Genomic DNA, 17,655 nt, shown 5'->3' with positions numbered 1-17,655 from the left:
ATGCACATCCTGAATAGTTATTGTTTTCAGGGTGACAGGGATACTTTCCCCCATGTACAGTAAGCTTTCTAAAATCAGGATAAATAAAGCTTGAAATTTCTTTTTCCAATGGAAAAAAACAAACAAAAAAACCCCACCAAAAACCCCAAACCAATAGGTTTGACTAAATGGTATCGAAAGTCTGTAATAACAGGCAATTGATAGCTTTCAATTAAAGAATCAGTTACTTCTAGAGATCTGAGAAGTTTTGCTAACTTCATTGGAACTAAGTTAATCTGGTGTACTTTTAAGCAACAGATTCTTTCTTCTCATACAGCTTGCCTTCAAATCTTTATCCTCAAAGAAGCTCAATGCTTGGCTTTTGAATAACATACACTGCTCGCTTTGAATATGAATGAAAGAACCTGTTTAACCTAAAAGAGAAATAGCTTGCTCTCTCTCTTGCCTCTCTCTCTACTCAAGCAGTTTAAAAAACAAAGTATCCAGAAAACTAGCAAAGAAAATGGAGGTTATATTTAAAGAGAAATAAGGAAAACATTCCCCTCAAAAAAAGTTGGTTGCATTTACTGGTATGCCAGAAAGGTTATTCCATCTAAAATCAAGGCGTGCCTACAAGGATGAATGCAAGCATACAGGAACTCCTTTCTCAGAACCTGTATGGTTCACAGTCCAACTCAAGCTAATAAAGAGACATCACACATTAAGTTGGCTCCCTTGAGTTCAGGTAGCTCAGAGAAGTAGCAGGAAGACTTCTCTGCCTGCATCTTTCCATGGAGCTAGGCCACCACCTTCTGAAAATAACTTTCAACCACATTAAAAAGACACGTGTAAGAAATGTTACATTCATTTTTTTAGTGCTTTCAGACACTAATGTCAATATGTAATGAGTATGGAAAGGAGTGTTCTCTTTTCATTATTCATATTTGCTAGTAGATGTCTGACTTGTGCAGTAATTCACCATATTGTCTGGGGCTTGCTGTCACAGCTCACATAAAAAAATCCATGTATGTTCTTTTCAATCTGAAATATTGATCAGGGTTTATACTGGTTTTAGTAAAACACACTCGGGAACCTCAACACTGAAAGAAAAGTTGCAAGAAATGTTACTACTGTGCAATATAAGCTCTTACTGAGGCCATAAGGGTATCTAGTAAACAACATTTCATTTCTTTAGAAATGGGATATGTCTGTGTAAAGCCAGTAGCCTGGGAATGGAAAAAAGAAGAAATGGGAAATAGGAAAAGGAAGAAGCAAATACCAAGAAAAACGAGAAAAGAAAAATTGGGGAAAGTAAAATCAAATCTTTAGTTTGTTCCAGCCCTGTTTTGCATAAAACAAACAAATGTGGAGAGAATGGGAAAAAGTTCAAAACATTTTGTCTATAAAATACATAACCGAACATGCACTCTTTAAGATCTCTGCTTCAAAATGGTTTAGAAAAAGTGCTGGGTTCAATGCTACTGTTTTGTACAAAGGACAGGGGTTCAGAATGTGATTTCTCTTACATAGATTTAAGTCAAGAGCAGTATCAGGAGGGCAGCTGTGATTTCTCTTCTTCTAGCTATTCCTTCCCTCCTCCTGACTGCCAGGTGTAACTTCATTGTGCTTCTGAGACATTAACAAAGGAGGGTAATATTTCCTGAAAACAGACTTCTAAATATGTTTTTAAGTTGTATTCTAAAGTGAACAGCTATATAAACAATGTCCACAAATGTAACATTCCATCCCTATCTCGGAAAAAAATCTGAAAAAACCTACAAGGGTTAAAGTGTATAGCTAGCAAGGTTTAACACACGTTTTTAACGTTAGCATTTTTGATAATAATTCATTCTTATGATTCCCTGGTACAGCTAAGCAGTCTAATGCCTTTCATAGTGCTGTCAAACACAGCAGCATCTCTAATTTAAATATGAGCAGAAGGACACAGGTGTCTGGGTGAAAACTAAGATAACAAAGGTGGTCCTTACACAAAACAAATGGAAAGTTTATATTGTTTCCAGGTTCAGTTCAAGCTACAGGCATACTTCAACTCTTTTGTTTAACGTTACGGTGCAGTTTTTATTAGACAAAGCACTGTCCACCTCTCATGATACTTCTTGTTGTTAGAATACAGAGAAGGAAGTTTTCAATTCCCTGTCATTATCCGCCTCAGAAGAAATGAGATTATCTTGGGGAATATTTCCAGAGGTACCAGAGCTACAGCAACAAATTTTCAGTGTTTGTCTGAGTACTTTTTTCTGTATGGAAGATCATCCTCAGAAATTTAAGTACTCAAAACCAGACACAGAATGCATTCAGTGGCCTGTCCAGATCCCAGATTTTAACAACTTCATTTCAGCATTGCTTTCTGTGGCTATATTTTGCATGCATTTCAAACAGCTCTGTTGACACAACAAAGATGATGGCACAGTAGACAATCCCAGCCTCGTTGGTTTTTTTACTGACTACAAACTAGTAGAAATGCACATTACATTAGGCAATGTGGCCACCTGTTCTGTTGCTTCCTTTTCTGACTAATTAGCACTGAAGGCTTAAGTGCTTAGGATGCCTACTTGGCACTCTGGGCTTCAGTTTCTGAACAAATCAGAGAACTCCCTTATCCCACCTGATGAAGCCATGGTTTGTCTGCTTCTTCAGCTCTGTGCATTGCGTGTGCAATTCTGATCTCTTCACATCCCCTCTCTCCTTAAAAAAGCTATACAGCACAACAAGAAAAGGTTCAAAGAAGCCAGGCATGATCAGGGACATGAATGCCCTATAAGGAATAATTAACAGGCCTTCTCAGACTAGAAAAGAGATGACTTGGGAAGGAGTATGACGGAGGTCTATACGTAGACACTGCTAGGTATGGAGGTTCTAAGGAAGACCAGGGTTGTTCATAAAGAGAAACAGTTTCAGGAAAATGGATGAATGCCAGGAAACAGTACCCAATTTTTGAAGTCCTTAAGTCCTTAAATGATTCATTCCCCAAGAGTACCCTGGGAAGCATCCAATATGCTTGCTCTGTTGCTATCATGTTCTCTAGCTATCTGCTTTTGGCCAGTCCTGTGAGAACTAGATTTCTGATAACGTTTCCAAATGCGTCTCAGACAGATGACGCTTGCAGGCAAAACAAGCCCAGTAACTGCACCGTTGTCAGAAGTCTAAAGGAGAGCTTGCTCTCTCTGCCTTGTTTCAAAATGAGGACTGGACTATATGGACTAATGGTTGGATCATGGATGGTTGCTTTCTGCTCTTACGTTCTTCCTGTCTAACACTGAATAGTTCACAAACTGTATGCTCCTTGCTCTCTGTAAATCAGAATAAAATCACAGTGCTGCTGTAAGTACATTGTGGATACCTATGAGAATACCCAAATATTTCTGCAGTGGGACCCTGAGAAGTGCCTATAAAAGATACATCTGTACCACTACCACAGTACATAGCAAACCATTTTCTAGCCAAAATCTAAGAGCATCTCTGAAATCTTGAACTGATGCCAAAGGGTCCAGTACCAGCCCAAAAGAGGACACTATACTAGTCATCAAAATATTATCTATAACCATTCCCCAGAAAATCTGAATACCAATTTCTTCTCAGAATGCATTTCCCCTTTATGAAGTGTTTATACTAGACAAATGATTATCCTTATTTTAACAGGTGAGAATCCAATGTATTTTGAAAACAACATGCATATAAACAACCATGGTCCATGAACTTTGCAAAGAAGGTGGAGCACATTTGAGATTAACCAGCCTTGACAAAATCTCTGAATGAATCCCATACCAAATGTTCTTTTCATAATGGTTTTCAAAACAAGCACTAAATGCATTTGTGAGTAAAAATGATGCAGAAATGCAGCAAGCCATACATGAAAAGCAATATAAAAAATAATCAGTGGTATTTCACATTCTGCAAAACTCACATAGAAATATTAGTTTAAATGTAAGTATCTAAGCAGACAGGCAATGACAATTGCTTCCTAAGATTTTATTATGTTGTTAAAATAAGGAAAATGTACAGGCAGCAATTTAACTTCAGTGCTACAGCTATCATTATGATGGCACTTAGAAATAAAAAGGAAAGCAAATTGTCACATATGCCATATATTTACCTATGATTATATTCCAGCATGCCTACTGTATTGGGATTCATATTCAAGAAAAAAAAAAATCTCTGCTTTCAGGAATTTAGTGTACTGCTGATTTCAGGTATTCAGCTTCAAAGCAAATTGCAATTTTCTTCAATAAATGGTTATTCCTGAGTGGCAGACTGACAGAAGATGCACATACTTAGAGAAAGATCTTTAGCTCATATTTTAAATTGGAAAACCAGCCACTACAAGGGGTGTACAGTATCTCTATTTATTCTGTTCTTGGTTTCCTGTTTATGCTGGATGTTAGCGATGAAACCAGGCGGTCTGAGGCCAAGCCATGGCTCAAATGCTTGGAGTGATAATGCCAAACTCAAACCAATTTCATATTTTAATATTTCATCCCTAATGACAAGTTTACATGATCCCTCAAGTAAAGCATGCTCCATCAGCACAACCACCTGATTTCTTCAGAACAGAGAGAGAAATCTCTATTATCATCTGTCTTGGTAATTTTTCAGTGCATCACCTTTCACTGATGCAAGCTAAGGTAATGAGAATTGAGATCATAAGCATTTTTTTTTCATAGTTTATTTCCTTACCAACTTCTCAATTAATTTAACTTCCTAGTGTTCATATATTAAAAAGTCCTAAATCTCTGCAGTTGGCTTCTGATCAGAGGAGAATGCAACATTCAACCTAAGCAAACACAAAAATATGGCCTAAAACAGAGAACACTTTCTAAATGGTTTTTGTATGGGTTTAGAAGAAATCCTCCTAATCTCAGTGGAGCTCAGCGACTTCTCCATTGTCAGTGGTCCCTTAGACATGGGCTGTTGGAGTATAAGTAGTGCAAGCCTCATGAGGCACGGTTGCACGAGAATATGACAGGGAGTGGAGAAGGCAGGGAACGGCAGTGAGAGTGCCTGTTGCCTTAGATCACAAAAGAAAGATGATTTGTGAAATATGATCTATTTCCTACCAACACAAATAAATAAATTAGAAACAGTAGCAATGAAAACCAATGGCTCAAGCCAAGAGGGAAAGAGGCAATCAGAGCAAAGGAGCAAGTCAAGTATGAAGTAGCTTGTGTTAGCTAGGAACAGGAGCAGAACGTATATGAAGTTATCTACTGAAAAAAGGCTGCAGGGATAATAAGGCTCGTTGCTGTGACCATTACCATTCTCCAGGTTTTCACTGCTTTCGTAGCAGCCAGAATCCCGAGGAGAGCATCCGGTTAGGCCTTGGCCTTCAATGAGAAGTTTCTCCTGAGATCCTGACTGGTCGCTGTTACCTAGAGGATGTGAGAATACAGTGAAAAACAGGCAAACAGAAAATCCGGCTGAACTTCTCAACCTTCCATTTCCAACACCATTATCTTGCATGTCCAAAGAAGGGCAACGAAGCTGGTGAAGGGTTTGGAGCACAAGTCTTATGAGGAGTGGCTGAGGGAACTGGGTTTTTTTAGCCTGGAGAAAAGGAGGCTGAGGGGAGACCTTATCGCTCTCTACAACTACCTGAAAGGAGGTTGTAGTGAGGTGGGGGTCAGTCTTTTCTCCAAAGTAACAAGCGATAAGACAAGAGGAAATAGCCTCAAGCTGTGTCAGGGGAGGTTTAGATTGGATATTAGGAAAAATTTCTTCACCGAAAGGGGCGTCAAGCACTGGAACAGGCTGCCCTGGGAAACAGTTGTATCACCATCTCTGGAGGTATTTAAAAGACATGTAGATGTGGCGCTTAGGGACATGGTTTAGTGGTGGACTTGGCTGTGTTATGTTAACGGTTGGACTTGATGATCTTAAAGGTCTTTTCCAACCTAAACTATTCTATGATCTTCACTGTTGTATTAATTGTATCACACCACTGTTTTAGAAAGAGTGAGCATTAGGAACAGCCATCACAAATGTTGCAAACATTCATCCCATTTGGTAAAGGATTAAGCAACAGCCTCAGCATGAGTGTGAGCAAGCAGTGTGATACATAATGAAAGCAGAATGGACCACGTGTGTACCTCTACTACCTTGGGGCCAAGTCCTGCAACTTACAACCATGGAAATTTATTTAAAATGATGGTGTCAAGTTCTTCCTAAGACTTACCCCCCCCCCCCCCCCCGCCCCGAGCACTCAAAACAAAAGCAAAAAGCACCGAAAAGAACCAAATCAAGTGAAAAAAGAGTAAAATCCTAACCCTGACCTACTTTCCAGAAGGGACCGAGAGGAAGGATCAGGAGTGGGTCTGGCAAAGTTAGATACTGTCCCCTAACGAAGGGGGAAGGGACAAGGGAGAGACTAGTGCTAAAAATTCCTTCCTTCCTTGGTCTGTGCAAAGGGCCAACACTCAAGTGTGGTCCATCCAGGCTGCACAGGCTGGATTCCAGGAATTTACCCAGAATGTTTGGTCAGAAATCATATTTTGTAAAGAAACTAAATCTGGAGCTGAAGATACAGAAAACCAACTTCATGATGGAAGAATACAGTCTATGGTCTGTCTTTTTTCCCTGCAATAAAATGTCAGAAATGGTTATTCCAATTCCTATTCTCAGCACATGAAAGGTAATTATGGGGTGGAACTAAGTGCTGTTGTCCCTCCCAGGTTCCAGCTGTCTGGTCCCCACTTCTCTTTCTCCTCATCACCCTGACTTGGAGCTGGAATTTATACTTTCCAACCACCACATCACATAGTTCCTCAAGTTTTCAAACCAAAATTGAAGGGCCCTAAAAAAAAAAAATATAACTTCAGGGAAGTAAGCATTCTAAATAGGTCTGCAAATAATGAAAAGGAGCTCATATTAGGTGATGAAAAGCTACTCTGATATAAGTGAAAAGAATCTAATTTTGAAACTGCAGCTTTACTAGGGGGTAGAGGAGGGCGGAGAAAGTGTGGATGCCTCTTTGGGAAATGAAATGAAATGAACAAGAACGCTACATGTCAGTGAAAGCTCAGACCACACAGCACTATCTAGAGATACTAACCACACATCTCTCTAACAGAATTAAGCACTGCCCACTTAATAAGCAGCTGTTTAAATGGCTGCTATGACAATTTAAGCTAAAAGATAGGATTTTGCACAGAAACAGCTGAGAAACCCATCATACAATCCGTTCCACCGATTCTGCTTGGTGGGATACTAAACTTCTGCTAAGACTTAGGGACAAAGGGGAAATTCAGTGCTGTCTTAGGTTGCTGCAACTAGGTATTGAGCGCATCTAAATTCCTGTCTCAAGCTACACTTGCTTTACAAATGATTCTACTCTACCATGACTACTACGTGGATGGTACAGCCCCGCTTCCTCCTGTGCGGCAAAAACGCCATTGAATTTGAATGCCATGGCATACTCTGCTTTCCCTCATCTTTGCAATCACTTGCCTGAGACCATCTGTACAACAGGCAGAACTGCACTGCTGCACCTTAGATCGGTGGGTCACTGCCTTTCACTCCTTGCACTTGACTGATGTATTTTCTCCCTTTGCAAATTGCTGTGTTGTCATGTGTACAGCCTGAAGCTACCTGTACAATCCTGCAAGTCACAGTTCAAGAACTGTATGCACGTGCAGGTAAAATAAGAGAAAGTTTAATTCATATTACCCTTCTCCACAGCCCTCTGGGCTTTGAATTTTTTCTTACCCTTGATAATCTCAATCTCTTCCCTCTAGTCTAGAAGTTTCTTCTTTCCTGTTCTGCATGCCTCAGCTTCTTATTTTTAGTACATTACCTCAGGATTTATTCCTGAACATCAGTATTCTATAGGGTATGTGTTGTACACTTGACATCACTTGAATAAGTTGGGTAGCAGGGCTTACAGAATTGTGGCAGAACAAATGCAAGTCTTAAGTCACTCCTCAAAAATCTACATGTTGTGACACAGGATTACCCTGGAAATAACTGGATTAGGGAAAAAAAAAAAAAAAAAAAAAAAAAATCAAAATCCTGGAACCAGTTTTCTGCTTTAAGGGGTTCACAAGGTTCTTGGCAGAGCTCTAGTAAAACTGAAAACCTCAAACATCCCACGTACTATCATATTCCTGCAGAAGTTCCACTGCTGTGAGGAGAACAGCTCTGTGCTCAGGATCTCGGATGTTCAGTTCATCCAAATCTTCTTCTTCTAATAGCTTAAAGGTATCCAGATCTTCATAACCATTGAACAGAAAAGTAGGCATGTGCTCCTGCATGAAAGGAGAAAAAAAAAAAAAACAAAAAAAAAAAAAGAAAGAAAAAAAAAAAGAGCAGCTGTGAGACAATATATTTATTTCAACTTATTTTGTCAATAAAGATACCAGAAGAGATTTTTCACAACCAGCAAAAAAAGCAGTAGCTTAGCAAATGCAAACCACTGTATAACAGCAAAATTGTAGGATTATAGTTTGTATAAACATTGGTCAGAGTTCAGGGAGGTAGCTGTGCCAGAACTAGAATGCTGCACATATATTTGTATTTGTAACACACTGTATTAAATGGCCTGGGTAGCATGCTACCTGGATGCACAATAAGGCACAGCTCTGTATGAAGGGAGAAGTACAAAGGGTGAACAACAGCCGCACCAGTTTATCCCTAGCTCTTCTGAACAGAAATGTGGAAAAAACCTTCCTCTTTAAAGACAGGATAACTATTGTTATTTTACACTTTTTGCTTGCTTTTGAACTGTGTTAGCTAGTAGCCATACTATGCAACGATTTACGGTCTCTGAGTGCATACAACTTGCAGCCTGCAGCACTTCATTAAGCCTGACAGGCAGTTCTGCCTGGCCTCAGCTATTTTCACTCTGCAGCTAAGACCTGATTCTGCTAAGTGGTGTCACGATCCTTAGAATTAAGTATCTGGTGTGCGGCTTTCAAAACTAACAACTCCAAAGGTGTGGCCCCCTTCCCACAAGGAAGACTGAAGGGTAAACAGAATGAGAGAATTTGGACCTTTAAGTTGATGCGATCCAAGAGATCCTCAACTGACTTGGGCTGGGGTGGTCTGCTTTTGCGGCGTCTCCTGGTGGGCCGCTTCGGCTTCTCTTCCTCTTCATTTAACACATCCACATAGATAAATTTGAAAGTGCCAACTTTGTTGTTCAGCAGGCCCATCCAAGTGCCCATAGGCGGTTTGCTGATTATATCAATGATGTCACCTTTCTGCAGACCAAAGAAGCAAGAAAGGCATTTAGGCATGCTTTCTGACGGATATTCAAGCAAACACACCCACTTTCTCTTAGATTTTCATGTACACAGAATGGACAACACTCTTTCGGTTTCAAAAGGTTAACCACAGCTCTTGCAAAAATGTCTGATTATACTTGTTTTACAAATGGAAGAAAAGGGAATTAAGTGACATGCCTAAGACCACAGAGCAAGTCAACAAAAGAACCTGGAATGGACCCCAACTGTCCAGATTCACAAACCTGCTTACACCCCAGTAGTGCATCACTGCTGTTTTGTACAAATGTCTCTCCGCTGGGCAACTATCTGAAATAGGTGCAAATAAGAACATGCTCAGTGTATATGGGCACAATCTCACATCAGATCTCCTGCGGAAAGGAGGTGTATGCAGAAGGAACCATGCAAGAGTGTTGCTTTTCCTAATGTGCTCCTAACCATAACAAAGAAATGGACACACAACTGGTTTTGTATCCTTAAAGAGATTACCTTACATACATCTGCTTTAATAGGAGTTAGCTGCCCTCGGAATTTTAAGTAATGAATATGAGGAGTCAGATAGTTTGAATCGAATATAGCACAACTAAAAATAACAAAACCTGATATCCAGAAAAATTAAAGGGGGGATGGCAACTCACAGTCAGCAAAGTAATTAAATATTAACTCAAAACAAGTTGTATTAACTGAAATGCCTTTAAGAGATACTATGTGCAGGTGCACCCACATTTCTTTCAAGGATTTTGAAAATTTTTCCATTGATGGATTAATTCATTGTGTGTTTTTCCAATCTTTCAAACAAAATCCTTGCAAAATAGAAATGAATTTGTGGCACATTTTTATTTTTTTCAGAAACTGAAGACACAAGTGTCTTTCCCTGGACGTGGAGAAATACTAATACTTACTTATGTTCTATAACATTTTGCTATAATTCAAGCAAATCTTAAATGTATCAGCATAAGACAGGTCAAAGGGCTTCAAAAAACACATGTAAACTCATAAAAAGACTAAGAACTGTATAGTTCTTGAAAAAGCTCTTAGTTAAGACTTTTGCCAAAATAAACGTTTGTCCCCTTAAAGACAGATATAGCTGGTACCTTGAGCTTCAGAGAGTCTGTATCATAAGGACTTGGAGTAAAATCAGTGTGAACCCTGGCTCTTCCACAAAAAGGTCCTCTGTAAGGAGGCTCTTCATCATCACCATCTTCTGATTTCACGCTCTCCCTGTTGCTGGTAGAGGAGTCTGTTGTGCTCACTGTCTGACCACCTGTGTGAGAGACATAGTATCAGTCCACAAAAAAGAATCTCTTTGTGAAGAAGGTTCAGAAACAAACAGAGGCAAGACAGAAAATGGGTCTTCCTTCTACAAAACATAGTAATCAAAGTTAAGTCCTTAAATGCTGCTACTTCTTATATACACATGATGGGAGGGTTAGTTAATCTACTTTGCACTCCTGTTGTCCCAAATTCAGCTCCACAATATTTAAATGAGAAGCTGTTTAACTAGTGTCTCGTCTATAGTACATCACAGGAGATGACATCTTTCTGGGAAGTTTTGCCCACAAAAAGCGTAGTGGTGTGGGGAAAATAAGCTCTGAATCCTGCTTGAGGGTTCCAGAATCCCCCTCACATCCAGAAATTTAATATTATGGCAACACTTTGTATTGATATTACAAAAAAAAAAAAAAAAAGGGCAGACGATTTTCAGAACACACTTTCAGTCATTTAAAAATGGAGTTTTCTCTTCAGTTTTTTTCCCCTTGGTTTCTATTGGTCAATAATTCATAGTGAAGCAAGTTCACACCATCTGTGTCCCACTTTATCTCTACACAAAACAGAGCTTATCTTAACCAAAGAGGTTTTAAATAATACTCCTCTAAGTAGTTAACGAGAGAACCTCAAGGTCTCTCTGGAGGGGCGGGTGGGAAGCCCACCAGAAGTGCCCAGGAGAAATCTAGTGTAAAGATGAGCTGTTTACTACTGGCCAAGGATTGTAGTTCTCACTCCAATCATTTATATCGTAATAGCAGGACCCAGCAGACCCAGCCAGAAAGCAGGATTTCACTTTTTCAGGGCTCTGTATAAACACAAAGCAAAAAAGATTGTTCCTGCATCAAAGAATTTACAGTTCTTTGTAAACCCTTAATGACTAACCCATCAGCCTTTCTACTTTTTAACCACTGCTTCTGCTTTGACTTTCTCTGATTCTGCTTACTGTGGAGATCTCCGCTCCCTGAAGCCACAGAAATGGAGCAATGCAATTACAGTCGAACTTACTCATTGAGCTCTGACCGCTTAAGGAACTCCTCAGGCTCTCTACTGAGCCACCGGCTTTCAGCTTGGGTTTGTCCAGGGAGTCAGTGTCCGGCGGTGGTGACTGCGGAGAACCCGGCATGACCCCAGGGCTGGACTCCTGAAAGGGATTGAACCATTTCAGTTTGGTAAATGAACACAGGCACTGACAGGAGCTGCTCGTTCATCTCCAAGGAAAGAGATTCTGTTTTCCAGCTCTTTACCAGACAGGATGAAACCTTCTCTGTTTTATCTACTCATTTAATGGTACTCAGCTGTGGCGGAAACCCCACTTTATTAGGCATGATAGTGGGGGCAGGAGCAAACAGTCCAGTCTGAAAGAGCTAGCATTGTAAGTAGAAAGAAACATTACACAAAACTCCTAATTCAAAGGTTTTAATGACACACGGTATTTTTGCCAGCAGTACTTGCAAAACAAGCTAACGCCAAATTCAGCTTTCTGAATCAGGATTTTGTACAAAGATGAATACAAACAAATCAGACAATGCAAGTGAGACACACAGCAATGTACATTTTTTTTTTCAGTGAATTTTTGATATCTTTGCTTGTTTACCTTGAAGAAAAAAAGAATTAACTAGAAAATGCAGCCTGTGCATAGCATAAATACTCATAAACATAAATGCATAAATATAAAAAAAAATTGTTACATGTGCAATAGGTGAGGCAATTTCTCTTCTCCCTCAGTCATGCATTACAAGAAATCAAAAAGGGTCTTTCCTAAATTGAAATTCTGTCAGCCTCTGTGAAGTAGTTAAAATAAAGCAGCAGATACTTGTGGCCAGAATAGTTTTTGCTTGTTTTTTTCAATGCAGAGATACTGGCACACAGTTTCAGTCATGATGACAGGAAGGTACAAATATTCTAAAATGACTATACCAAAAAGTTTGGGGGAAAAAAAAAAAAAAAAAGAACTCTAGCTTGCATACAAGAAGAGTTTTTGTGGAGAGGTGTGGTCAGAAAACTTTTAGATGAAAGCTATTATTTGCATGCTGCAGAATCATCAGAAAAAAAAGTCATCCCAGCTTATGACTTCAGAGGTCAAGTCAATCTTGGAGAGAGCTACAGAGCAGAAGTATTGCTAACTCACTGTCAACCAATTTCTCAAAGCATCCCTTTCTTAGGCAGGCTTTGCAGAGGGGCACTGTAAGGCCAGTCAGACACCAAAGCATCTCCTTATTGGTATCAAATCATGTTAGACCTTAAAACGTTTTAATTGTAAATTTAAATTAAATAACCGTAACTGTAGCACTGCCCTTGCTTATGAATAAGTATGGCTAATAGTCCTACAGGAAAGGGATTTTAATGTTGCAAAGCATTGCATAAAACTGGTCACCTTTCTGCCTCTCTATACCGTCTCCAGATTCTGCAGTTGGGGGTTGTTATTTTGAATGTTATGAACTGCTACTTTCACAGGCACTAAGGCTCTGCATTAATACCAAAAGGCCGATCTGGTGGGGCAGGACTCCTTTCCCTTTCCCCTTCCTTCTCCTTTCCCTATGGCCGCAAGCAGCCCCAGCCATCCAGCGGCCAGTACGAGGCCACTTGGTGGCAATGTCAGCCAGAGAGAGCTCTGCCTCCCCAGCCGCTTTCCAAGCTCTTCCTTACACATTTCAAGGGGCAAGATTGGTTTTAAACAAATGCTGAAGAATTTTTGACACTCCACCAAAGCAAAGAACACAAAGCATACTGAAAGGGAAAAAGACGGCAATTGTTCCTAGGCCACTGCAATTCAAAGCCTAATTTACAACTAATGTACTTCAGCTTTGCCTTTAAGAATAAGCTATAAAAATCTGTAATGAAAGAATAATAGGAAAATCTTCAGTGGGATGCCCCTTTCTGACTACATTGTGCATCTGTTTTAATGGGTTGCTGCAGTGGGCAAGCTATGATGGAGAATAAATCTGTAACAGCAGAGAGGAACCCTGTATGTGAAGTTATGCTGGGAATTTAAACTGAGGTGTAAATTGCAGATTAAATATACTACTGTGACCCTGTGTCACAGACCAGTTCCCTTAATAAATAATGATGATAGATAACGAAATGGAAATATAGAGTGAGATGTGTAATGCCATCAACCACAGGCTTCTGCTGATGAGCTATTTGAATGAAAATCTGAAAATGCATTTTCATGGTTTAGCATCTATAGGAAGCCATTTCACAGTGAGGGATTTTATAAGAACACAGGAATAAGCCACATGACATAGTCTTGTTAGAAATTTCTTCAGAGATGCCTTGAAGCGTAGGAATCAATATTGATTACCACTTCTATGCTATTAAGTGGATTCCATTGCAGACCTTACATACCTGCTCAGACAGAGAGCTGCTGTATTTTTTAGACATCCTTTTCTTCATGGTTTCTTTTACAGACTTCACCTTTTTGCCCAGAGATATACGGGAGGCAGAGGGCGATTTGATCACTTCTTTATAAACAAAGTCTCCTTCTTTGCCCTGCAAAATAAAACAGGGTTTAAACCTATAAAATACAAGAGCCATATTTTTCCTCATTCAGCAGTCTGCAGGCATCCAGGCAGACACAGGATGGCAGCATGGTGTCCTGTTTACTGCTCTAAATTCACTGTTGAGACCTTGTGCAAAACCACTGTAGCAGTCCACTGTACCTTACTCCTAAGGCCTGACTGGTAACCTTTACTGCAGGTACTGTGTGTAGATGTGTTGGCATCTGTTAGGATGCCTTCATCTCTTTGAGTTTCAGGTAAGTATTTGACCGGATAGAAAACTCCATGGTTTCAGGCTAAGCCCTCCTGACAGGACAGGCAACAGTAGTTGTGACTCATGTTGGTCAATACTACATGTAGTTTAACAGGAGTAAAGGTACCTCTGAGATCCTAGCTAAATACGTATCTGTGTGTGTATATATATGGATACCTACATTTGGCTACTCAACTTTTACTTTTTATTTTAAGACAGGCATTCAGTTAACCTCTCTTGATGACTGTCTCTGTGGTTTTACTGTGGATTGTTTATAAAAAAAATGAAAAAAAAGCTACTAAATCCATCGACAATGAATGGTAGAAGGTTACACTTGCACAGCTATTCTTAAGACATACAACAGGGTACTGCCGAACTAAATTAGCTGGTCCATATATAGCGGATGAGAAAGGCCAGCTGCTTTCAATGCATTTAACCTTTTCTAAACCAGTTTAAGATACCTAGCATTTACTTATGCTACAAGCACATGCGAAGAATTAACATGGATCAGTTGACATTTTGCCAAACTTCTATGACTCAGCCCTTACTCAGATTGTCCAGGCAGCACATTGAACATGGTCTTTTGTTCTACAGTGTGTCAGGAACCACAGCAAAGCAGCTCTATTAGAGCTACCACCAGCACCCTCCATTGGCAAGGGTGCACCAAAAATCACAAGACAAAAAGGACCAAAATCTGTTTGGCCAAATAGATTGACTACTGAAGTTGGTGTCCAACTTGGTTCAATAATCCTTCTGAGGACCATTTAGGTACATAAGATAACAAACCCTAAAATAAGCGTACACTATATTCTACGTAAAAGATTTATCTTTTTTTCTAAATTTATGTATGTTTGCTACTTTACTAATGTTCTCCTCAAAAGTTTTCCTGAAATTCAGCTGACACTTCATTTCTGACAATTCTATATTTTTTCCTTTACAAGTTGTTTGTGATTACAACTTCTTTGTTAACTTTTGGTCTTTTAGCAGAAATTAAGGACAGCTCTTTGCCTTATCTTTTTGGAAAAAAACCTTCCACTTAATGGACTTAAAAGTTTTCAAGAAAAAAACCTTGATCTGCATACATTATTCTGGTGCACTGCATCCCTCCCACTACTGATGCTAGTAGGCAAAAATGTAACATCTAGATTTCACGCTTTCCTGTATCAAAACCAATCTGAACAAGATATGCCAAAGTATCTATGTTTAAAGATAAACACTGTAAGTTTGGAAGTTAACTTTTTTGCTGAGTTGAAAATTGATGAATAAAATAACCATCCCCAGTTTTGGCCAACTTATGGGTAATTTATAACGTTAAAAAAAATAATCAGAAAAACAAAAACAACCCCAAAAACCCCAGCTGACATGAAAAATAATATAATGCTGGCATACAAAATGTTTCACAATTTAGACTTGATTTAACTGAACAGAGAAGTTATCAGAGCCAATGTTGAAACAGAAAAGAGAAACATATATGGACAAAAGGAAAAAATACGTTGGCAGTTTCATTTGATATAATGTTCTGGCTCATTTCTGTTTTGTTATTTTTGGCCACAGACTGACGAAAAGTAACACCAGGATCAACATAAGTAACATAAAATGGAATTAATTCTCAGGGGAGGTGTTTTTTTTTTTTAAAACACAAAGAGCTCTCAGATCAATTGTGCAGCACCCAGCACAATGGGACCCTGGTCTACTCCAGAGCTCTTAGATACAATAAGAAAACAAATAATAAATCTCTTACATAATGACTTCCACCCAAGTAACTTGTAGATCTTCTGTGAATGAAAGTGTGCCTCATCATTCCAAATAGTAAATATTTTTACCAAGAAAGTATAGTAATCCTACGTTTTGCCTGGGGTGATGCTCTGAGGAAGTCAGACATAAGAATAGCCCACAGATGTGCCCCCAGATCTGCGCTTTGATCACTTGTTCCTGCCTCTTCACACATACGGTATATAAATACTTATACACACATGGATATGGGTGGGTATGTTATTCTCAAAGCTAAGGAAGTTTGAGGTTAACAAAGATACTCTGTTTTCTTGGATCCCCAAACTGTTATTACAGACCTAAATTACACTTCGGTCTATTATAACTCTACTGCACATTTCATTTTATGCTATTTCAAGTCTGTGCCTTCTTGTCTTAAACTCACCATCTGGTCAGAACTATTTCCAATATGAAGGGAACGATTTGTCAAGTCGAATCCTCCAAAGCTACAGGTTCTCTGCAAAAAAAAAGGATGGATACAGTTCTATCACAATGATTAGCTCACTCAAAACATCTGTGATTTGGAAAACAGCAGTGAAAACACAAATGTCTGCAAAAATGGAAACAAACAAACAAAAGGATGGGAGATTATAAATCAAGAAATCTGTTATAAAGCAATTTGAGTCATTTGGCTTTTCCAGAGACAACTCCTTGGCCTAAGGTCTGCTGCTGTTGAGTCATCTATTGCCTACTCTTTAAAAAGAAAAAAGACTTTTTGGTCCGAGGGAACTGTTGATCTTATGGATCAAGTTTTCCAGGGTGCTGGCAACTCCACCTCAGCGCTCCCATCTGCCTTCATAAATAAGTCCACAGTAGCACTGAAACAGAGAACCACCAATCTTTTAAAGCATTGAATAACCTACCTTCTGGGAATAGCTGCATAGACTCCATTTCCACTGAAATACAGGGATACACTAGAGGCCTTGTAGGGCAAGCCCTTGTTAAGACAAGGGAAAAACCAGCCCAGCTATCCATAAGTCTTATGACCCCAGAGACTCAGCAAGCCCTGATTCCAGATTAGGTATTTACCATCACACCTATGGCGGTACATAGCAGCTCAGCTACTTCTGGGAGAAAGTACGCTATGTTTACAGAGCCACAATCACCTAGTAACTCGGTTTTGGCTGAATGCACAGATGCAGTTTATCATAATCATCCTGAATAAAAAAAGAACATCAGCACTATGACACTGCTTCCCTCCCAAGAGCAGAGAGCAACCAAACTCAGTACAGTTGCATTCCCACAGCCAACCACTGTTTAACTGTGGCAGATGAGTCTCTGCTAAAGCTTTGGTATCACTTGAAAAAAGACGAGACACTTAGGGGGCTCAGAGAGAATCCAGCTTTTGCTTTGCAATCCAAAAGGTAAAACCTTTGACTTTTTATTTGGCCACTGAACAACCAGCTGCACAGTACTCAAGTACCTGGCCCTGACAGAAGTCTCACAAGGCAATCCAGGGAAATGAAGGCATGGCGGTTACAATTTACTTCCACAACTTCAACTCGGGGCTCTGAGTGTGGGTTGTGAGACAGGCAGATGTCTATTGTAAGTATTCTCTTCAGAGTTAGAGTTGGGACAAACAGGAGGCAGAAGATCAACCACCTGCGAACCATAAGTTTTTAGGGCCTGAACTACCCAGAGTAACTCCGAACAC

At 39.6% G+C, this 17,655-nt stretch overlaps 1 protein-coding gene across 9 annotated transcripts in view; it reads right to left on the bottom strand.

Moving 5' to 3' along the window:
* Window positions 1–17,655, bottom strand: part of SASH1 (SAM and SH3 domain containing 1) — a 570,731-nt gene that overhangs the window by 7,581 nt on the left and 545,495 nt on the right. For all 9 annotated transcript variants that reach the window (XM_030022551.1, XM_030022552.2, XM_041125390.1 and 6 more), the window contains 7 exons: window positions 16,387–16,458; window positions 13,827–13,970; window positions 11,487–11,622; window positions 10,307–10,476; window positions 8,982–9,191; window positions 8,087–8,237; window positions 5,253–5,366 (listed from right to left, as the gene is read on the bottom strand). In XM_030022551.1, coding sequence (XP_029878411.1) covers window positions 5,253–5,366; window positions 8,087–8,237; window positions 8,982–9,191; window positions 10,307–10,476; window positions 11,487–11,622; window positions 13,827–13,970; window positions 16,387–16,458 — 997 coding nt within the window. The remainder of the gene's footprint in view (window positions 1–5,252; window positions 5,367–8,086; window positions 8,238–8,981; window positions 9,192–10,306; window positions 10,477–11,486; window positions 11,623–13,826; window positions 13,971–16,386; window positions 16,459–17,655) is intronic.

Source organism: Aquila chrysaetos, chromosome 8, assembly GCF_900496995.4.
Source record: "Aquila chrysaetos chrysaetos chromosome 8, bAquChr1.4, whole genome shotgun sequence".
Taxonomy (NCBI): domain Eukaryota; kingdom Metazoa; phylum Chordata; class Aves; order Accipitriformes; family Accipitridae; genus Aquila; species Aquila chrysaetos.
Note: the sequence above shows the minus strand (reverse complement) of the source record. Positions and strands in the feature narration are given on the sequence as shown.